This window comes from Tamandua tetradactyla, chromosome 13 (genome assembly GCF_023851605.1).
Source record: "Tamandua tetradactyla isolate mTamTet1 chromosome 13, mTamTet1.pri, whole genome shotgun sequence".
In the NCBI taxonomy this organism is placed as follows: domain Eukaryota; kingdom Metazoa; phylum Chordata; class Mammalia; order Pilosa; family Myrmecophagidae; genus Tamandua; species Tamandua tetradactyla.
This window is the reverse complement of record NC_135339.1, coordinates 56,819,021-56,842,296: the sequence shown is the minus strand read 5'-3', so window position 1 is coordinate 56,842,296 and position 23,276 is coordinate 56,819,021. Positions and strand designations below refer to the sequence as shown.

The 23,276-nt window shown below is 36.4% G+C and overlaps 1 protein-coding gene across 2 annotated transcripts in view; it reads left to right on the top strand.

Moving 5' to 3' along the window:
• TCTN3 (tectonic family member 3) overlaps positions 1-23,276 on the top strand; it is a 39,165-nt gene that overhangs the window by 5,181 nt on the left and 10,708 nt on the right. The window contains exons 4-13 of one of the 2 annotated variants that reach the window (XM_077125564.1): positions 966-1,093; positions 1,297-1,405; positions 1,494-1,609; positions 2,136-2,171; positions 3,337-3,411; positions 4,869-4,994; positions 6,007-6,114; positions 6,535-6,629; positions 6,969-7,122; positions 14,209-14,346. In XM_077125564.1, coding sequence (XP_076981679.1) covers positions 966-1,093; positions 1,297-1,405; positions 1,494-1,609; positions 2,136-2,171; positions 3,337-3,411; positions 4,869-4,994; positions 6,007-6,114; positions 6,535-6,629; positions 6,969-7,122; positions 14,209-14,346 — 1,085 coding nt within the window. The remainder of the gene's footprint in view (positions 1-965; positions 1,094-1,296; positions 1,406-1,493; positions 1,610-2,135; positions 2,172-3,336; positions 3,412-4,868; positions 4,995-6,006; positions 6,115-6,534; positions 6,630-6,968; positions 7,123-14,208; positions 14,347-23,276) is intronic. The other variant, XM_077125565.1, reaches the window with a different exon arrangement.

Below are 23,276 nucleotides of genomic sequence, written 5' to 3'. Positions count from 1 at the left end.
AGTTAGCAGAAGACTTGGAGTGGTAAAGCAGGTTCAGTGTTATCCTTCACTGGCTGCCCTCTGGGCATGGGATAGTGGCAGAGTCCTTTTCTTTTATCTCTCTCCTGGTTCTGAAGTGCCATAAGGAAACAGCTGCAGGAGCTTAGATTTATTCATTGCTAAGAAAAGAATTCCAGAATTGTTACAGAAAATATCTTTTGAGTGCCTGAAATCTTAAGTTTAGGAATTATAAGGTGACATAAATAAAACACAATAAGTCCCATATACTTGTGAGATGGAAATATTGTTAGGACTTGCCAGTTGAAGATTAGAGAAAACAAAGATTTGGGGAGGACAGACCAAATACTGTCTCCAATTTGTCATGTTCCTAAGGCAACAGTACCATTTTGTTTTATCAGAGACTCATCTGGTATGGGGCAAATGAGAGCATAATCGAGCCTCTTGCTTTGATCACAAATTGCTAATTATACATTCCTGAACATCAGAGACTTGTGAACTGACTGGTGTTCATTAACCATATTCTTATCTCAGATCTTAATCTTATAACAAATTACAAGTAAGTTAGGAGGTGATAGAACACTGAATTATGGTTACCTCTAGAGATGCAGTATTATTGGGAACTATCTAGGAAAATGTTCTCTAATCTGATCTGAATGGTGGTAATTCTTGTATATAAATTGTAAAAATCCTTTGAAGTTTACTTAAGATATTCCATTGACACACTTTACTTATGGTGTATTATGCCTCAATAAAAATATTTTTAAAAATTAGTTATTTGGGGTGGTGCACTGGTGGCTTAGTGGCAGAATTCTCTCCTGCTATGCCAGAGACCTAGGTTCAATTCCTGGAGCCTGCCCATGTAAAAAAAAAAAAAAAAAAAAAAAAAATTAGTTATTTGGTATACTACGTATTTGAGAATAAATGTTTTTCTTTTCTAAACCCCTTTCTCTTTAAAAATATTTTAGCAAAATTAAACTATTTCCAGACGCTCCAAAAGGTCAATGCAACCAACTTCCAGGCCCTGGCTGTACAGTTTGGAGGCGAGTCATTCATTTCAACATTCGAACCCCAGTGGCTGTCACCTTTTTATAGGGTGAGCCTGGGGAAGGGGATGGGATTATTTTGTTTTTCTCTTCATAGCTAACAGTTGGCAAGATAAATCATTGTCCATTCTTTTGGAGGACAATATTGCTCACATTAATGGGCTGTTGGGTTAAACCTTATTTCATCTTTTTCTATTCTGGTGTAATTCAATCTGATCTCATTATAAATAAATTTCTCTAATATTTTGTTTAGGCTGGTGACCCCATTCTGACTTACTTCACCAAGTGGTCTTTAATCAGCTTGCTGAGACAGCCTGCAGGAGTTGGAGCTTGGGGGCTCTGTGCTGAAACCAATCCTGCAGGTGAGTATAGGCCAGAAGTACCAGCCTTTTTGTTCAATTTTAAAATAGGTTATCTCATTTATCATTCTTTAATTCTTTATGTTCTAAGGTTTCCTCCAGAGTAAAAGTACAACCTGCACTCGTTTCTTTAAGAACTTGACAAGTAGCTGTACCTCAGATGCAGCCCTTGATGCTGCCTCTTACTTTAACTTCACAGTTTTAAAGGTGGGTTTCCCTCTGTCTCCCTACTTTGTCGTCACTATGGATTTGAAGTTGATATCATACTTCCCACTGTTGATGGGATATAGAAAGAGCTCTGAACTGGGAGTACGTAATCCCCAAATGCTATGTACAAGGCAGAGAGCCTGGAAACCCTATCATCCTAAGGAAGATTAAAGAATTAGGACTAGATAGCCTCAGTAAGAGATTATTACCCTCCTGGCTGATAAGATTGGCTTGGAGGGAATTGGGGATGGAGAAAGGGTAACATCTCACTATTTCATCGAATCTTCTTCCTTTTGGTGTTTGATAGAGCCCTGCTCAGAGGAGGTGAGCATCTCTGTCCATCCCACTCCCCCTCAGCTCCACTGCCTAGTATTTTAATTCAAGAATGGGACTTTAGAAGTGAACCATTCTAAAATGTTGATGTTTCTTCCCAAACCAAAGCTGATTGGAGTCAGGAAATGATGAGTTCCTGGTGATTTTTTAAAGATATATGCACATTCATGTCTCTGCTGTTCTCTTATTCTAGGTTCCAAGAGGTATGACTGATCTGCAGAATATGAAGGTATGATGTTTTTATCAAGAAGAGAGAAAGAATCTTTTCTCTCTGAGTAAAGGGAACTGAGGCATCTCAGGCACTGTCAGTCTAGATTGTAATGATGAAAGAAAATATGTGTGTGATTATTTTAGTTTGTTAAAGCTGCTGGAATGTAATATATCAGAAATGGAACAGCTTTAAAAAAGGGAATTTTTTAAGTTGCAAGTTTACAGTTCTAAGGCCTTGAAAATGTACAAAATAAGGCACCAACAGAAGATTACTACCTTCACTCAAGAATGGCTGATTCTATCTGGAATACCTCTTGTCAGCTGGGAAGGCACCTGTCTGTCGTGTGCTGGGGTCTTTACTCTTTTGGCAACTCTGTCAACTAGGAAGGCACATGGCGACATCTGCCAGCTTTCTCTTGTGGCTTCTTGTTTCATGAGGCTCCCTGGGGGTGTTTTCCTTCTTCATCTCCAAAAATCTCTGGCTGCATGGGCTCTGTTGGCTCTGAAGCTTTTCCCAAAATGGTTCCCGCTTAAAGGGCTCCAGTAAGGGACCCCACATTGAATGGGTGGAGACACATTTCCATGGAAACCACCTAATCAAAAGATACCACCTACAGTTAGGTGGGTCACATCTTCATTGGAAACAAGATCCCACCCAGCAATATTGAATGAGGACTTAAAAACTTGGCTTTTCTGGGGTACACAACAGTTTCACATTTGCACAGTGATGTATCAAACAGCTAAGTATAGGTCTGGAACTGTGTTTCGAATGTGTCTTATATAGTTAATATGTCAGATGAAATAAAGATTCTGTGTTAAATTTGGAAAAATTGGATTAAAGAAAATTGAGAACATTATTTAAAATAGACTTCTTAGAGTTGTTACTATGCTGGAAGTCTTTGTTACTCTCTCAGAAGGGAAGTGTAGAACACGCTATTTCTAAAACCTATTTGACTGCAAAATTCATGTTTATATCTAATGGGATTAGTGTTCTGAAGAATATGTTTTGAGAAGCGCTGATCTAGAATGACCTTTGAATTTAAGTTGTAGGCTGGTAATGGAAGGTGAGAGAAAGGAGACAGCCAAGAAGGAAAAATATTCATGTTACATGATACGTGGGTCAAAGAGAAAATGCTGCTTTCAATTTTAGTTAACTCACATTTTTCCCTTTTCCACATTTCCAGGTGCCTGTAACACTTGTCTCACAGGCTAGTTCTCCTCTGTTGTCTGGAAACGTTTGTCACAATGTTGTTTCCCAGGTAAGGATGCTGACCTCAGAATAGGTTCCTGGACTGATGCTAACATTACCAGAAGTATCCTGTTCATTAAGTACCAGACCAACCCCACATGAATTTTTGTGCATTACCTGAACTTTAACATAGAAAGAATTGAGTTTATTAGCTTCCTCCCTACCATGTTTCAATCATTTCCATCACCACGATCCTCCAGGATTTCAGGCCCAGAATGTTAAAGTTATAATGACTTTTCTTTTCTCATAGGCAGACTTTTTTTTTTTTTTAATATTTGTATTAAGATATCTTCACACACCATACAGTCCATTCAAAGTTAACAATCAGTGGCTCACAAAATATCATCATTTGGTTGTGTATTTATCACCATGATCATTTTTTGAACATTTATACCACTCCAGAAAAAGAAATAAAAAGAAAAAACCCATACATCCCATACCCTTTACCCTCCCTCTCATTGACCACTAGTATTGCAGTCTACCCCAATTTTTTTTTTACCCCTTTATCCCCCTGACCTATTTTTTTTTCCTTATTTTTTTACTCATCTATCCATGTTCTGCATAAAGGGAGTATCGAACACAACGCTTCCACATCAACGGTCACATTATAAAAGCTATATAGTTATACAATCATCAAGAATCAAGGCTACCAGAATACAGTTCAACAGTTTCAGGTGCTTCCCTCTAGCCGCTCCAAAACGCCATGAATTAAAATGATATGTATATATAATACATAAGAATAATGTCCAGGATAATCTCTCAACTTTATTTGAAATCTCTTAGCCACTGAAACTTTATTTTCTCATTTCTCTCTTCCCCTTTTTGGTCAAGAAGGTTTTCTCAGTCTCATAATGCTAGATCATAGCAGTCTTTTACTTGTTCTTATTGGCTGTTACGTAGTCTTCTTTTGACATAGTATCATCTGAAAAGAATAGTAAACTTCTGTTCCTCCATTCTGTCTTTCCTGATCTTTTTCCTGATCCATTCTCTTCAACCTAGAAAAGTAAGAATTATTTTAAGGTGTCATTTTAAAGACTATGCTCAGAAATTTAAGGTTACCCTCAATTGCTTCTGATTCTCATCCCCAGCCAACTCTCTTTAGTCATCCTCAGACATTGTTAGAACTAAGTAAACCAGATTTCAATTCCATGCTCCACTCTGCTTCTGTTTCTGCTTGCCTTCCTCTGCTTACCTTATTTTTCTTCCCTTTTAATTTTTGCCACAAATTCACCTCTTCCATGAACCCTTTCAAAGAGCTCTAATCCATCTCTTTTTTTCAAGTCCAGATGCAATATGGAGCCATCAGTATCTTATACTCTTTCTAAGATTACTGGCACTTCTAAGATTACTTTTCTAGTTACCCTCATTCCTTTATAATAAAATTCTTAAAAGCAGAAAATCTTGTGTTCTAAATGCGGTGGCCTCACTAAATAGTTTTTATTACTTGATTATTCTTTTGCATTTCAGGTTATCTATGAGATAGACACCAATGGGACTTTTGGAATCCAGAAAGTCTCAGTCAGTTTTGTACAAACCAACCTGACTATCGAGCCAGGAGCCTCCTTAGAGCAACACTTCATCATTCGCTTTAAGGTTAGGACCGGTTACCTATACGGGACTGAAGGGGAAAGGAATATTGGATTAGAAATAGATTCCCTGCCTCCAGAGCACATGTGAGAGAGAATAAGAATTGAACAAAAGCCTAGATCAGTGTGCCAATTGAAGCCTCAACCCCCCTCTCCCCCACACGTGCAGGCACCAGGAACCGAACCCGGGTCTCAGGCATGGCAGGCGAGAACTCTCCCTGCTGAGCCACTGTGGCCCACCCTGAAGCCTCAACATTTAATATTCCAAAATTTAACTACAAGTGATAAGAATTCAACAATGCTTATACATGAGCATTTTCTTTGATTCTCTGTCTGGCTTCAAGCATTGCAGTACTTTAATCTCAAATCAAATCGTTTTAAAATTGTAATTTTGAGTCATAAATTATGCCAGCATCCCACAGAAGTTCTTTAACTAGCTTTTTTCTCATATTTCTGGCAATTTAGCATTTCATTCATTTCTCACTTGATCCAAGTTTTCAGGCTGATTACTACCTTTTGGCTTTCTTCTGGTTCTTTCCTTTTTGAACCTAACTCAGTCTGCTTTCTTCTCCCATCTCTACCCTTAGATGATTAGCCAAGGTCCTCTGTCTCTGGGACATCTATAATTGTTTAAAAAATATATATGTGTATAGTTTTGAATGCATGTATAACTTAGTTACCTTTAAATTCCTATGATTTCCACTTGCCTGAACATGTCCCTAAATTGTTAGTAATTTTTGTGGAAAAGGTTAAGGGATCTTTGCTAGATTCTTGGCTATGATCCTTGGTAGAAATAGCATAAAGTGAGTTTCAGTATTAAAATCACTCAGAATTTATTTTAGTGAATTAAATAAAGTAAAAGAAACTCTGGAGTAGAAATTTCTGCAGAATGCTGCACTGTGAAGGAAAGCAAGATTGTTTAGTGTAGATGACTTGTTGCATTGCCTTAAGAAGGATACAAAGCCTTCCACAAAGCCAAACAGTGGAAGGTGGGAGAGCATGTTTTTTTGTTTCCACAGGCTTTTCAGCAGAGCACAACTGCTGCTTTTACTGGTCCTCGAAGCGGGAATCCTGGCTATATTGTTGGGAAACCACTCTTGGTTTTAATTGGTGATGTAAGTCACTCAGTATCCTTTTTAAAGCTGGATGGCATGGTGCATCCAGTAGGAACAGTAGCAGTTGCTACTTTTGAAAGATTGAAAATCTTTTGGATTTTTCAATTCCAGAGTTATGTTTTGAAATGTCCATGCTCCCAAAGACTTGAAAGCTTGAAAGTCTAGAGATGATGTTAGACAGGCCAAAAGTGAGGATTTTAACTGATATTTGTTTGTTTTAATGAAATATTTACATGCTTGTGTGTAGTTAACCATTTGTGGAAAAATAGTAATTGTCTCTTTTAATTATTAGAGTAAAAACACAAATATGTGACTTGAAGGATATCTTGATATTAGTAAAATATACAATGTGTTAAGGGAACAATGAGGACATAAATTTTCCAGTCCTGCTTTACTTTCTGTTATGATTTTCTTGATCACCTTCCGCCTCAGATGACGCTCTTGCAGAGCCTGGGTGATGGAACCTGCTCTGTTAAGAGACATAAAGTAGAATTTGGAGTGAATGCAATATCTGGATGCAAGTTCAGGTAGTCCTTTGCTTTCACATCATTTCCTTTTTATATTGAAAGGCAATTCAGAGAATGCTAGTAAGGAATATTCTTATAATCTTCATAATTTTAATATTGCTAAGTTTTCTGAGAACAGATACGTACTTAACCTTTTTTCCTCCAATATATTTTCTATATTATTTCTAATAATCTTTGGATTAATATAGTAATATGGTTACATTAGTATAGTGATGATGCTAAATTGTCTTTCTGAAAGTTGGATCATTCATGCCCATTGTTGGGCTATTTAATAGCCAACATGTATTTATTTCCCTGGTGTAAGCATTGAACTCCAGCCTCCATGGTATATAATTATAGGCCAAAGAAGGGGAACTGCAGCCAGTTGCAGCAGGAAATGTATCAGACTCTTCATGGAGGGCCCAGACCAGAGTGTGTTGCCATCTTTGGTAATGCTGATCCAGCCCAGAAAGGAGAGTGGGTCCCAATCCTCAGCAGGCACTGCAGTGTTCCGGTAAGGAGAAAAATATGCTTTCTAGCTGAGACTTGCTTCCTTCTCTGTGTATCTGTAAATTATGGATGGTGTGTTAGTTTGTCAGGGCTGCTATAACAAAGTATCTCAGACTAGTTGTTGTAAACAACAATAATTTATCATCTAAAACCATGATGGTTAGCAGTTGAAAATCAAGGACAGTGTCAACAGGATCATGCTTTCTCTGAAGTCCTTAACGTTCTGGTACTGGGTTGCTGGCAGTCCATAACTTCATCTCTGCCTCTGGCACATGGTTCTCTCTCTCTCCCTTTCTACCTCCTACTGTGTTCATATTTCCTCTATTACAAGGACTCCAGTCATTTGGAATTAAGGCCCACCCTGATTCAGTCTGGCCTCACCTTTTACCTAATAACATCTCCAAAAATCATATTTACAAATGGCTTCACATTTATAGGACTGGGGGTTAGGACTTAAAAAAAAAAAAGAAAGCTTGTCCTCTTGTAGGACATGATTCAATCCATAACAGATGGTAATGTTAAAACCAGCCCTATTTCCACAGATGATACAGTTGTTATAGAAGGAAATATATAAGAAATCATGCCCATCTGAAGTCATTGTATCAGGTTGGGTTTAAACCTAACCCATTGTCTTTACTTAGAGAAAATTTTGAAGGTAGAGAGTCTAGAGGTTGATCTGTGATACAAAATCACCCTGTACATTTCAAATATTTTCATATAGTCTTGAATATTTGGTTACCATAAAGTCTTATGTGAGGTTGAAATGTGTGTTTTTTCCTATTGTTTTTGTTTTAAAAATAATACATTTACAGATTAAGACATTCAAACCATATAGGATAGTACTAAATGAAAATAAAAACTTTACACATCCCCAGCCCCAGAAGTAACCTCATTTAGCTGTTTCTGTTTTTTTTTATTAATTAAAAAAAGAATTAACAAAACAATTAGAAATCATTCCATTCTACATGTACAATCAGTAATTCTTAATAACATCACATAGTTGCATATTCATCATTTCTTAGTACATTTGCATCGATTTAGAAAAAGAAATAAAAAGACAACAGAATAAGAATTAAAACATTAATAGAAAGAAAAAAAAAAAAACAAAAAACCTATACCTCACATGCAGCTTCATTCAGTGTTTTAACATAATTGCATTACAATTGGGTAGTATTGTGCTGTCCATTTCTGAGTTTTTATATCCAGTCCCGTTGTACAGTCTGTATCCCTTCAGCTCCAATTACCCCTTCTCTTTTTTTTTTTTTTAATTAACGGAAAAAAAGAAATTAACCCAACATTTAGAAATCATACCATTCTACATATGCAATCAGTAATTCTTAACACCATCACATAGATGCATGATCATCATTTCTTAGTACATTTGCATCGGTTTAGAAAAACTAGCAACATAACCGAAAAAGATATAGAATGTTAATATAGAGACAAAAATAAAAGTAATAATGGTAAAGTTAAAACAAAACAAAACAAAACAAAACAAAAACCTATAGCTCAGATGCAGCTTCATTCAGTGTTTTAACAAGATTACTTTACAATTAGGTATTATTGTGTTGTCCATTTTTGAGTTTTTGTATCTAGTCCTGTTGCACAGTCTGTATCCCTTCAACTCCAATTGCCCATTATCTTACCCTGTTTCTACCTCCTGCTGGACTCTGTTACCAATGACATATTCCAAATTTATTCTCGAATGTCTGTTCACATCAGTGGGACCATACAGTATTTGTCCTTTAGTTTTTGGCTAGACTCACTCAGCATAATGTTCTCTAGGTCCATCCATGTTATTACATGCTTCATAAGTTTATCCTGTCTTAAAGCTGCATAGTATTCCATCGTATGTATATACCACAGTTTGTTTAGCCACTCTTCTGTTGATGGAGATTTCGGCTGTTTCCATCTCTTTGCAATTGTAAATAACGCTGCTATAAACATTGGTGTGCAAATGTCCGTTTGTGTCTTTGCCCTTAAGTCCTTTGAGTATATTCCCAGCAATGGTATTGCTGGGTCGTATGGCAATTCTATATTCAGCTTTTTGAGGAACCGCCAAACTGCCTTCCACAGTGGTTGCACCCTTTGACATTCCCACCAACAGTGGATAAGTGTGCCTCTTTCTCCGCATCCTCTCCAGCACTTGCCATTTTCTGTTTTGTTGATAATGGCCATTCTGGTGGGTGTGAGATGATATCTCATTGTGGTTTTGATTTGCATTTCTCTAATGGCCAGGGACATTGAGCATCTCTTCATGTGCCTTTTGGCCATTTGTATTTCCTCTTCTGATAGGTGTCTGTTCAAGTCTTTTTCCCATTTTGTAATTGGGTTGGCTGTCTTTTTGTTGTTGAGATGAACAATCTCTTTATAAATTCTGGATACTAGACCTTTATCTGATATATCATTTCCAAATATTGTCTCCCATTGTGTAGGCTGTCTTTCTACTTTCTTGATGAAGTTCTTTGATGCACAAAAGTGTTTAATTTTGAGGAGCTCCCATTTATTTATTTCCTTCTTCAGTGCTCTTGCTTTAGGTTTAAGGTCCATAAAACCGCCTCCAGTTGTAAGATCCATAAGATATCTCCCAACATTTTCCTCTAACTGTTTTATGGTCTTAGACCTAATGTTTAGATCTTTGATCCATTTTGAGTTAACTTTTGTATAGGGTGTGAGAGATGGGTCTTCTTTCATTCTTTTGCATATGGATATCCAGTTCTGTAGGCACCATTTATTGAAGAGACTGTTCTGTCCCAGGTGAGTTGGCTTGACTGCCTTATCAAAGATCAAATGTCCATAGATGAGAGGGTCTATATCTGAGCACTCTATTCGATTCCATTGGTCGATATATCTTAGCTGTTTCTGTTTTTAGTTTTTCTCGTGGTTCACTAGATCAGTACATATCAGGTATATCTCTTGATATCCTTTCAAGTAAAATAAGGAAATTAGTTTGCTCTACTGTCTTCTTCCTCTCTTGCCCACCACTTGCCTCCTGACTTAGCCTTACCATTATTGTTATTTCTTTAGTTTAAAATTTTAGTTATGTTTTCTGGATAAGTAGTATATATACTTGTACCCAAAAAGTACAATAAAAATCCCCACCCAAGCTGCTGTTTCCTTCCACAGAGACTACCACAGTTACTAGTTTCTTTCCTTCTAGAGATATTGTGTGCTTATACAAGTAAATACTCATATTATTTTTCTTTTTTATCGTACCAAGTGATAGAATATTATAAATACTGCTCTGTATCTGCTTTTTGTCCTTTGATCTTAGAATTTGTTCAGTACATTATCAATGCTTAAGTTTCCTCATTCTTTGTTAGAGTTGCAAAATATTCCATTACATGGATATACTATAACTTATTTAACCAGCTTTATTGATGGACATTCAGGTTGTTTTTAGTCCTTTGCTATTCCAGACAATGTGGCATTTTATATTTTCAGGTGCATTTTTTTTTTTGAAGACATTGTTTAGATTTTTTTTAATTGATACATATTATATGTTTATATACCATGTAATCATCCAAAGTGTACAAGCATTGGTTCACAATATCATTATATATCTGTGCATTTATCATCACAATCAACTATTGTTTTTTCTTTTTTGTGAGAACTAACATATAAAAAAGCAATAAATTTCAAACTACATCGCAACAATTGGTTGTAGAACCGATTTTAGAGTTTGATATGGGTTATAATTCTACAATTTTAGGTTTTTACTTTTAGCTGCTCTAAGATACTAGAGATTTTAAAAGTTTATCAGTATAATGATTGAGCAATCATACTCTTTTGTCAAACCCTACCTTTTCTGTATAATTCCACCATCACCTTTGATCTTTCTCCCACTCTTTTGGGGTATTTGAGCTATGTCCATTCTAACTTTTTCATATTGGAAGGAGCTGATAATATGGGAAGGGGGAGGGAACTAGTTGATGTTCTGGATTTCATGACTTATCTGGTCCAGGGACCCATCTGGGTTGTAGGAGGTTGTAGGTTTCTGGAGAGTTATCCTAGTGCATGGAACATTTGTAGAACCTTATATAATGCCCGAGGTATTCTTTAGGATGGGCAGGAATGGTTTTGGTGGAGTTTGACAGCTGTCATAGGTAGGACTGTCTAACTGAAGCTTGCGTAAGAGTGACCTCCAGAGTAACCTCTCGACCCTACTTGAACTCTCTCAGCCACTGAGACTTTCTTACACTTCTTTTCCTCCTTTGGATCAGGATGGCACTGTAGATCACATGGTGCCAGGGCCACACTCATCCCTGGGAGTCATCTCCCACACCGCCAGGGAGACTTTCATTCCTGGATGTCATGTCCCATGTAGGGGAGATGGCAAAGATTTCACTTGCAGACTTGAGCTTAGAGAGAGAGAGGCCACATCTGAGCAAAAAAAGAGGACCTCTGGAAGTAACTCTTAGGCATACCTATGGGTAGGCAAAGCGTCACGAGAGCAGAAAGGTTCAAATTATATAATGGTGAGGCTTTTACAGTATAACTGTGTGATTGTGAAAACCTTGTGTCTAATGCTCCTTTTATATAGGACATGGACAGATGAGTAAAAAATACAGATAAAAATAAATAAACAAATAATAGGAGGAACAAAGGTAAAACTAAACTGGGTAGATGGAAACACTAGTGGTCAATGCAAGGGAGGGGTAAGGGGTGTGGTTTGTATGAGTTTTTTCTTTTATCTTTTTATTTCTTTTTCTGTAGTGATGCAAATGTTTTTAAAAAATGATCATGGTGATGAATACACAACTATGTGATGACATTGTGAGCCACTGATTGTACACAATGTATGGTATGTCTGCATGTTTGTGTTTGTATGTTGTTTCATCAATAAAAATTTAAAAATAAAAAAAAAAAGAGCAAGCTTTAAGAACAAGGGCTTGGCCTATTGATTTGGCTGTCCCTAATGTCTGACACAGTATCATGGGTTTCCCAGGTGGTAAAATGTATTAGTTCCATATTTATTCTTCTATTGCTCAAGGGACTTTGCCAGTATTTTTTGATTATCAGCTTAATATACTCTGGGATGTATCTAGGCATTACATTAAGCTATACAGGATTAAAGGCCCTCATTCTTATTCTGGGCTCCCTGTGTTTAGATTGGTTAAATGATCTATTCAGACAGGTTGAGTTAGATTATGTGCTACAGAAAATGTAGGTTCTGGATAAAACAAACCCTTCTTCCTTTGGTCTCAAAGAGTAGTTTAAGTTCTAAAATCCAGACAATGTCTTCCTTATCCCTGTATTCTGAATTACTTTAATTCTGACCTGATAGGCTTCATTCTCATCTCTAAATACCAGGTTATACATATATAAAACAGCTTCTCAAAATCCAGTCTCACAGATGGATAGTAGGATTGTAAATAACAATTACCGCCCCAGAATAAATGTGATTGCTATAAGAGCTTACAATCTAGACCACTGTTTTCTTATAAGTATTTTCTAAAAGAGACCATATAATATTTGCTCTTTTGTTTCTGGCTTATTTTGTCTCACCAAATGTCCAACAGGTTCATTCAAAACATTGTATGCCTCACAACTTCATTCCTTTTTGTGTTCAGGTACTATTTCATAATATGATGATAAACCTACATGATAAACATGATAAACAACTAGAATTGTTGGATCAAAGGGGATATGCATTTAAAATTTTAATAAATATTGCCAATTTATCCCCTGCCCAGCGTGTATCAATTTACAATCCTACTATCCGTCTTTGAGACTGCTCACCACCCCACACCCTCACCAACGTGATCACCCTTTTTAATCTTTGCCTGTGTGATTGGTGAGAAATAGCATAGTATTTCTAGCCTCCCATCTCTCTCAAACATTCTTTCTCCCTGAATTCCTGGGAGCAGACATCTCCATTTTAAATAGAATTAAGTGAAGATCCTTTCTCAACTCCAGAAGTGTTTGAAACATATTCTCTAGGCTGCTGAATTCCAAACTTAATTTTGACACCTGAATTTTCTACTGAATTAGTTTCCAATTTTCAATTGCCTATTAGAATTTCTTCTCTAGTATCTCATTACCATCATAAAATTAGCATGTCTAAATAAACCTGTTATCTTCCTAGCCAAATTGATCCTTTTTCTAGATTTCCTTGTCTTAGTTAATGATACACAGTTCTTCCAGTCATCCAGGTTTGATCCTTGACACCATCTTTCTTTTTTTCTTCCTTAGGCTCTATATACAAAGGTTAAAATTTCCTTCCCACTCAGTCTTCCATCTCTCTTCCCCATTTCCTAGCTTACACACATTAAGGCCTGTATTTGAGCTTTTATATGAAGCTCAAATATGAATCATATTTAAGGATCATTTGTGTTTGCTGAGTTGTAGTAATTCCCAATTGATATCCTCCCCTCCACATCAGTTCTTCCTGCTTCTCGCAATTAATCCTTCTAGAGCACTGGTTAAGTATATCATGTTTTTGTTCTAGAAACTTCCATGACTCCTCGATACCTTCAAAATAGACTACTTGGTTGGACTTCATAACCTAACCCTAAAGTGTCTTCTTTCTTAACCTTTCTCAGCCCCTGTGTCCAAAACTTTTGCTTCAGCCAATTGGGTGCCCAAGGTCAGTGCCTCATATGTGCTTGGCATATAGCAGGCACTTGGCAGCTGTTATTTAAATTGATGTCCCTCCATCGATCAGGTGCATACTTTTTTGGCATGGCATCCCTCTACCTGAATTTGCTTTTAGTCACCATTTCTTCCAGTTATTTTTACTCATCTGGCTCCACAAACCATCCTCAACCAGAAATGACTGTTTCTTCTTCCAATATTCCCTTACTGACAGTGTACCACTCACTGAGCACTTCTTATAAACCCCTTTACACATGTTTACATATTATTACTCTGTATGTTAGTGATCCTTACTTTAGAATATTAATAGATCAAGGGCAATAGTATGGTTTATTGTAAATTTTTGTGCTCTTTCTGTAAGCCTATATGTTTGCTGTCTATTGCCTTCTCTGTTAATTGTATAATTCTAAGGAATGATGGCTACTTAGTACATGTTGACTGACTATAGGCAACCATCAGACAATTCACACAGATGCTTCTTTACCTTTTACAGGTTATGAATTGTACTTCCTGTTGTTTTATACCCATTTTCCTGGAAATACAGGTATTGTGGGCATATATAGGCCTCCAATCCAACCCACAAGCTCATGTGTCAGGAGCCCGATTCCTGTATCAGTGCCGGTATATACAGGTAGGTCATGGCTCCTATGGACCACTAAGCCTTGAATGTCTTGATTCTAAGTCATTTGATGCCCAGATCACTTTTTAACATCTGAGAGCAAATTTATGATACCAACCAATGTTTGTTTAGAGTGAAACTGGCATAATTAATTTTCAAGTCTTATCTTTCCTGCCTGGTTACTGAAATTTGCATGTTATCATAGTGAATATAATCTACATTCTTTTTTTCCCTAGTTTTTTAAAATCTGACCCCAGACCATAATATAGGTTAATTTATTTTAAGTAAATCATGCAAGCATTACTATACTGATTAACTTCAACCACAGAAGATATTTTCTGTAAGTGTGTGTTAAGTTTGACAGTCAGTGACTTATCAGAGTCTTTGAGCCTAGTGACTGCCTTTTATTGTGGCTAGCTTATAGTCAGTAATTTTTAGTTGTATGAAATGCATAAAATTAACAATTTTAATCTGTGGTAATCATATAGCTTGTTTATGATGTGCCTTAAGGCAGCTTTAGCATCTGCCTTGGTTTTAGAACCTAATTTTTAGCTTTTTAAGTTCAGAAACAGCGTTTTCATTTTAGGTTTTGGTGAAAAGATTCATGTAGAAGCCAATATGCCAATTTATTAACATTTAGTGAAACTTAAAACTGATTGAAATTCTTATCTGTTATTTACTTCATTTACATCCCAGAAAAGAAACAAATGCAAGATGGTTTTAGGCAGAAGTTAAATAACCTCAGCTCTTCTTCACAACAGGTTGGGTGCCTTAATTCTTTATGTCTGTAAATGAGGTTAACACTGAGGTTACCAGCAACACATTTTCTCCTTGTGTTGATTTATTGAATAAAGTAGAACTATTTCTATAAAAATAATTTACTCTGCTATAGATCTTGCCCTGAATCAAGAACCACACTTTTCTAAATTTTTCAAACTGTGTTTTTACTCTTTATTTTAGTACCAGTATTGTTTGGGAAAATACCCTCAAGACTGTTGTTTTTATTTGCCCAAATTTCTGGTTCTGGTGGGCGTTGAAGCTACCTGTTCAGTGCCTCTTCCTTGTCTTAAAAACTTAACCAATACATTTTCATAGTGTTTAGCAGACGTTAGTTTATAAGGTTATTTTGCCCCCTCTACAAAGCTACACCTTATAGTCCTTCACTTCTAACTGACCTAAGTAAGAGACAGTTAAAGAGAATTTCAGCTGTACTTCATTTGTGCCTAACTGAAGAAAAATGTCTATTCAGTTTATAGAGTAAAAGTTAACGGTGTTGAGCTTACTGAGAAGTGGTGTGGAGTAGACAAAACTATGTTACTTAAGGATGATTTTTTGGATTTGCAAAAGAAATTTCTACTATACAAAAAATGTTCACTTTTTTATAGGCTGACTTGAGGACTCATGTCCATGAAAGATGCTGAACCTCTGTAAAAGTAAAAGGAGTTATGAAGTAGAATAGTTATGCTATTTAGAAGGAAATATAAGCATTTCCTTCTAAAATGAAGAGGTAGTCTTATCTCTATTAAGAGATTTTTTTTTAATATACAACACAGCACCCATTTATTATCTCTGTTCTGTGGCTCAGCTTAACTAGGTCCTCTGCTCAGGTCTTACAAAGCTAATCCAGATATTGGCCAGATTGTATTGTCATCTGGAGCTTAGGTCCTCTTTCAGACTCATTCAGGGTTTTGGCAGAGTTCAGTTCCTTGCTGTGATAGCACACAGGCCCTCAACTCCTAGAGGTTACCCCTCTCCACACAGTTCTGTTTTCATATGTCTGTTTGCTTCTTCAAGACCAGCAGCAGACTCTGTCTTCAGGAAGGGCTTATTGAAAGATATTTTTACCTCTTCCATCTTGAGTCGAAATTTTCTTCCTTTATAATCACATGAACATCCTCGCATTTTTCCTTTATGCATTTATACTATTTGTCTCTAGCTTTAAGTCAATTCCTTCATCCACACAGGCTTGTCTCTTGGAACTCTCTGAATTTTTCCTCAGAATAGCAATAACTTGTCCAAAGAAACTTACACTTGCTGATAGAATGTTTCTGTGATTTGTCTGCCTACCCACCAGCCACCCTTTGAGAGATTGTGATTGATAGTAGTCTCACTTAGGCTGTCACTCATCTTAATGTGGCTGAGTGATGACATAAAACTAAAGCTAAGTGGCAGACTGGCAGTCTGTGAACTGCTTGTAAACTTGTTTTGTTTGGCATGCTAAGTGTTTTTTTACGTTTGTGCCAACATTTAAAAGTCAGGAAATTTGATCTAGAAATCCAGATTGTGACTTCTTTTGACTATCTGGCAACACAGACCCTACATTCCTGTGTGGCATAAAATCTCCTATACCTGATTGCTGCTTTAAACAGGGCACCCCGTTCTCCTCCATACACAGCACCTGTGTATCCCTGCTTATGGTCATCCCACTTCTCTCATTCAGGCTATCTGCTTAGGCTGGTAGACATCTGTGTTTGGGAACCCTGAAATCAAGCTGCTAGATGGTCAGTCAAATTTTGAACTTAACTATCTGAATGAATTTTCATATAGCTTTAGAAATATTTTGAATTCTTTTTAGTATAAAGAATGAAATAGCAAAATTTTTGGAAAATTCTTAAGAATTATCTATAAAGGGAAGAAAGTAGGGAAGAATTTAAGCAAAAAGTGGGTAGGCTAATACAAGGTGTTAATAATAGGGTGGTATATAGGAACTCAGAAAAAGCAGAGTTTTCTGTAAAACTACAACTTCTCTAATAAAAAAATTTTTTTAAGTTGTGCAGATGTCCCTATAATCTACTTGCATAATAACAATAATAATAGCTAAGAATGTATTGAACATTTACTGTGAGATGGGTACTGGTAGTAAGAATTTTTTAAGTCTTAACTCATTGAATTCTCACAACAAACTCATAAAATAAGAAGAATTTTTTTCAGTTTATAGTTTTATACCAATTGAGCCTTTTAAAAGGTCAGATTTTGGGTTCAGTAAAACACATCATGTCCATATTTGCATATAAACATTTTTTAATTAAAGAAAACATATATCCAGGAAGATTCTAAATCAGTTAAAATCAAAATAAGTTTAAGATAGTGTAAAGAACAATGTCACGTCACAAGACCAAGGCTCCAAACTTTTTAAAAATTATAATATTCAATTAGTGTTTATCTAAAATATACCTGTAGGACACCTATTGCTTACAGTTTAGGGTAGTAATTAAGAGCATGGGCTTTGGGGGCGCAGGGATAGTTCAGTGGTAGAATTCTTGCCTGCCATGCAGGAGACCAGGGTTTGATTCCCAGCCTGTGCACTTCCCAAAAAACAAATAAGCAAAAACAAACAAAAACCAACCAGATGAACCAAAAATTCAACAGATAGTGCTGCAATAACAGGATATTCACATGGAAAAATAATGAAATGTGCCCACCCCCCCCATACAGCATACAAAAAAAAGAGCATGGGCTTTTGAGCCAGACACGCTGAGATCTAAATTGAGTTATTTTACTTCTCTAAACCTAAGTTTTCATCTATAAAATGGATATTAATAATGAGTTGTACAGATTGACTAAGGTTATCAAAGTAAAATACTTAACATAGTTCCTGTTACCTAAAAAATACTCAGTAAATATTACCTATACTACATGCCACACATTATGTGGTATTTGCTATTCTATTTTATCCTGTTTTTTTTTTTAATACTAGACAAAACCTACTCAAATTCACAATTTGAATAAACAGTTTTAGAGAATACATCTTTGACTATATTTCAAAGCTAATTATAGTTTTATTTAATACCTTATTCATTGTAATTGAAAGTTGACAGTACTTTATACCTCAGTGAAACAGCATATGCTAATAACACTATCATTTGAGCTACCAGTCTGTCTTAATGGTTCCTAAACTTAATAACCCCATTAAAAAATCTCTTGAAAACTATTGATTTCCTAGAAAAATGCACAGGCACACAACATTCTTGATACGATTTCTAGGAATTTTTTATTGATTTCTTGAAACCAAACTGTTCTAGTTTGCTAGCTGCCGGAATGCAATATACCAGAAACAGAATGGCTTTTAAAAGGGGGAATTTAATAAGTTGCTACTTTACAGTTCTAAGGCCGAGAAAAAATCCCAATGAAAGCAAGTCTATAGAAATGTCCAATCTAAGGCATCCAGGGAAAGATACCTTGGTTCAAGAAGGCCGATGAAGTTCAGCACTTCCTTTCTCAAGTGGAAGGCACATGGCAAACACAGTCACAATTTCTCTGTTGGCTAGAAGGGCACATGGCGAGCAAGGCATCATCTGCTAACTTTCTCTCCTGGCTACTTGTTTCATGAAGCTCCCTGGGAAGTGTTTTCCCTCTTCATCTCCAAAGGTTGGTAGCTGGTGGGCTCTCTACTTCTCGTAGCTATGTCATTCTTCTTTGCTCTCTCTGAATCTCTCTCATTCTCTAAAATGTTTCCTTTTTATAGGACTCCAGTAAACCAATCAAGTCCCACCCAGACGGTCTTATGAACATGTCTCCCCTAATCCATTTTAACAACCACTATTGATCGGGTTACTTCTCCAGGGAGATGATCTAATTACAGATTCAAACATACAGTGTTGAATAGGGATTATTCTGCCTTTACGAAATAGGATATAGATTAAAACATGTCTTTTCTAGGGGACATCCTTTCAAACCAGCACATTCCACCCTCTGGACTCTAAAAAAGACTTGTTTTCCCCATATACAAAATACATTAATTTCATAACAATATCAGAAATTCTTAAACCATTTCAGTAGCAATACACATGAAATATAAAGTTAGAAACGTACAAACTCCTATAAAAGTTAGTTACATGCATAGTCTGTTCTAAGGCAAAATTATCCTCTGTCTCTGGACTTCTAAAACTCAAAACAAGTTATTTGCTGCTAAAATATAAAGGAGGAACAGTCATAGGATACATATACCCATTTCCATAGGGAGGAAGTAACACAGGGGTCACTGGACCCATAGTTTCAAAAACCTGCAGGGCAAAGTCCATAAGATTTCAAAGTGTGAGAGTCATTTATCTTCGGAGCTTCTGAAAGCAGCAGTCCCACCCTTTCCAAAGGCCTATGCCTCTTTCTCCGAACACAACCTTGGGGGACATCTTTTTCTCGGCTCCACCATCTCCAAGCATTGGGGCTGTACCTGGGCTCTCTGCTTTCTCCAGGGCACACACTCAACCCCTCCATGTGGTGGCAGCCAGGCTCTCCCCAAACCCCAAGGAATGTGCTTCACTCTCTAAGGCCTGAGGTGGCATAATAACTCGCACTGCAGTGAGGTGGAAGGCCCATCCTCTGCCTTTGGAGCAAACTCATCGACACATGCTTGGGTGGGTCTGCTCTTCTGCCCAAGGCTTCTTGACTCCAGACCCCAGCCTCAGTGCCTTGCCTCTGAAGCTGTTTTTTCCTCCAGTGTGTCCCTTCTCTGAACCCCCCCCAGTCTAGACTGGCAGTAGCTCTGTTTATTCAGGTCCCACAGCACTCTCGTTGGCTTTCTATGCAGTAGCCTGGGATCATGCCCATCAGACATAAGGAGTTTCCACAAATCCTTCCTGGAGAACTCCATGTCCAATCCTGGCTTTCTCTGAAATAGCTGGTTGGTTCCACATTTGGTTAAATCCTCACACAGGGCACTGTTCTCTAGTGTCTCCCTTTCTGGAAGTCCCGAATTTTCCAGAACTTCAATTTCTGGTTTTTACTTTGTACCCAAGAGTTCAGTTTTCAGCTTATCTCTTTCCTTTCGCATTTCTGTATAAGCTACGAGGAGAAACCAGGCTGCACTTTCGACATTTAATTTGGAGATCTCTTCTACTATATATCCAAGTTCATGGCTTTTAAATTTTGCCTTCCAGCCAAAGCCACTAGTCAATTTTGCCAGATTATCTGCCATTTTAAAACAAGGATTGCACTCCTTCCAGTTTGCAATAACACATGCCTCATTTCTGTCGAAGGCCTTGTCAGAGGTATCTTTAGTCTACATTTCTACCAACAGTCTCTTCAAAACACTCTAGGCCTTCCCCATCAAGCTTCTCACAACTCTTCCAGAATCTTCCCCTTATTCATACAAAAAGCCGTTCCAACATGTTTAGTATTGGCAAACTGCAGTAGCACCCCACTGTCCGGTACCAAAATCTGTTCTAGTTTGCTAGCTGCTGGAATGCAATATGCCAGAAACAGAATGGCTTTTAAAAAGGGGAATTTAATAAGTTGCTACTTTACAGCTCTAAGGCTGAGAAAAAATCCCAATTAAAGCAAATCTATAGAAATGTCCAATCTAAGGCATCCAAGGAAAGATACCTTGGTTCAAGAAGGCCGATGAAGTTCAGCGCTTCTTTTCTCAAGTGAGAAGGCACATGGCAAACGCAGTCGTAGTTTTTCTCTTGACTGGAAGGGCACATGGCGAGCAAAGCATCATCTGCGAGCTTTCTCTCCTGGCTTCCTGTTTCATGAAGCTCCCCAGTAGGCATTTTCCCTCCTCATCTCCGAAGGTCACTGGCTTGTGGGCTCTCTGCTTCTCGTGGCTATGTTGTTTTTCTCTGTTCTCTCTGAATCTCTCTCATTCTCTAAAATGTTTCCTCTTTTATAGGACTCCAGTAAACCAATCAAGACCCACCCAAATGGTCTTATGGACATGTCTCCCCTAATCCATCTTAACAACCACTCTTGATTGGGTTACATCTCCAGGGAGATGATCTAATTACAGATTCAAACATACAGTATTGAATAGGGATTATTCTGCCTTTACGAAATGGGATTTAGATTAAAACATGGCTTTTATAAGGGACATACATCCTTTCACACCAGCACACAGACTAAGAACCTCTGCCACAACCTTATAATTAAGTAGTACAAGGAAAAATAAGGAACACCAAACAAAATAAGTTTTAAAAATTCAACATTAGATTTTAGAAATAAATACTACAAGAGAAAAAGCTACCAATTGACTTGATTAGTAATAAGGGTTCTGTTTCTCTTTTTTGTTAATGTTTTAGAGTATATCAACTGTCTTCCCTTCCTTATAGCGACAACAGTAGCACCACCAGTGGACCAGATGAGCATGACAGTAAAGTAGTTATCCACAAAGACCTTCCTTTTCAAGGATCAGTCAGCTAGTTGCTATTTGATTTTATCTATTAATGAATTATTAGACTAGAAAAGTACTTTGCCCTGTTCTTAATAGTCTGTATATAGAAGAACTTTACTTAGTTTGCTGTGTTGCTTTTTATTATTTTACTACTTTTTTTTTTTTTTTACTTCCAAGAACTTTTTAAAGCTATGGTTATTGTTCCATATGTTAATTTATGCTCAGTAGTCCCTATGTTAAAGTATATAATCACTAAGGATTTCTCCCAGTACATGGCACTTAACCACATTTCTTCCTTTATTTTTTTAAATAGACTACAAACTGAGATAATATATTTGCAACATCCTGACAAATAATTGGTACTAAGAATATATAAAGAACATATACAAACTAACAAGAAATGGTCATACAACTGAACTAAAAAATGTGCAAAAGCCAAGAACAGGCATTTCTCAGAAGAGTAACACATGCCCAGTGAGCATACAAAGAGATGTTCCATTTCACTAGTAATAACTGAAACGAAAGTAAAAGAAAGATCACAACGAATTACTGTTTTAATTCTAATTAGTTGGCAAATTGAAGAAGTCTAGTATCATCAAATGTTGGAAAGGATATCAATGAACAGAATAGCTTAAACCTGCTGGTGGGTGTATAGATTGGGTTAACCACTTTGGAAATTGGGCATTATCTTGTAAAGTTGGAGATTCATACACTCTATGATGGGTCATTGCACCTCTAGGTATTGCTCAAAAGAAATTCTCACACTTATACATTAGGACACATGTGAGAATGTTCATAGAATCATTTCTGTTTATATAAAAAAACATAGAAACAATCCACATGTCCAGTGACAGCAGAACAGATAAACTGTGGTATTTATACAATGAAATGTTTTACTTCAAGGAAAACATATATGAATGAATCCTAGAAATACAAATTGAGTAAAAAATAAGTCCTAAAAGATTACATATATCATAATACCCCTTTTAAAAAGTTAAAAAAACGAAAAATACCCAGTATACTTCTTTTGTTAACAGTCTATTTAGTTTTATTAGGCTTAGCTCTCAGTCCAAATTACAATCTTTTCTTTGAGGAAGGAGTCTTAAATTATATAGAATAAATGTTTACATAACCATATGTATTTTTTAAAGTATTTATTCTCTGCTACTCATTTGCAAATCTTGACAACTTTATTGACATAATTAAAATAAGTGAAGGAATATCAAGTTTTCATTGGCTTTTCCCTCAAACATAAGTTTGTCCTTAAGAAAAATAGAAGAATAGTTTATATATTACCTGAAAAAATATTATATATAAATATATTAATTATTTTTCAGAGCTTATACTTCTTAATTTCACTTTAAATTATTTAAATCACCAGTTCTCCTAAATTTAATCAGTGTAAATGTCAGGTATCAGTTAACTTCTTTAAAATATGTACTTATTTAAGGAAAAATTACCTTTGTATATACTTTTACAATATGCTTTATAGTTAAATAAGTTCTAACTATCATATTAGAAATCATATCTGATTGTGTTAATTTAAAAGATTTATGAATACAACATACAGATACAGTCCATTTTTCTGGATCAGATTCTGGTTTGGACCGACAGCTGTAAAGCACATTTCAGAATAGTTGGGAAAACTTGAATATGGACTTTATTTAAGATAAAATAAATGGTTAATTACATGGAAAAGTAGAGGTTGTAAATTTTTTTTAAAAAGCAGATGACAAAACAGCATATGCAGTATGAGCTCATATGATTAAAAATGTATATCTGGATGCATGTAGATACAGATATTAATAGTAGTGTTCTCTTAGTGATGGAAATA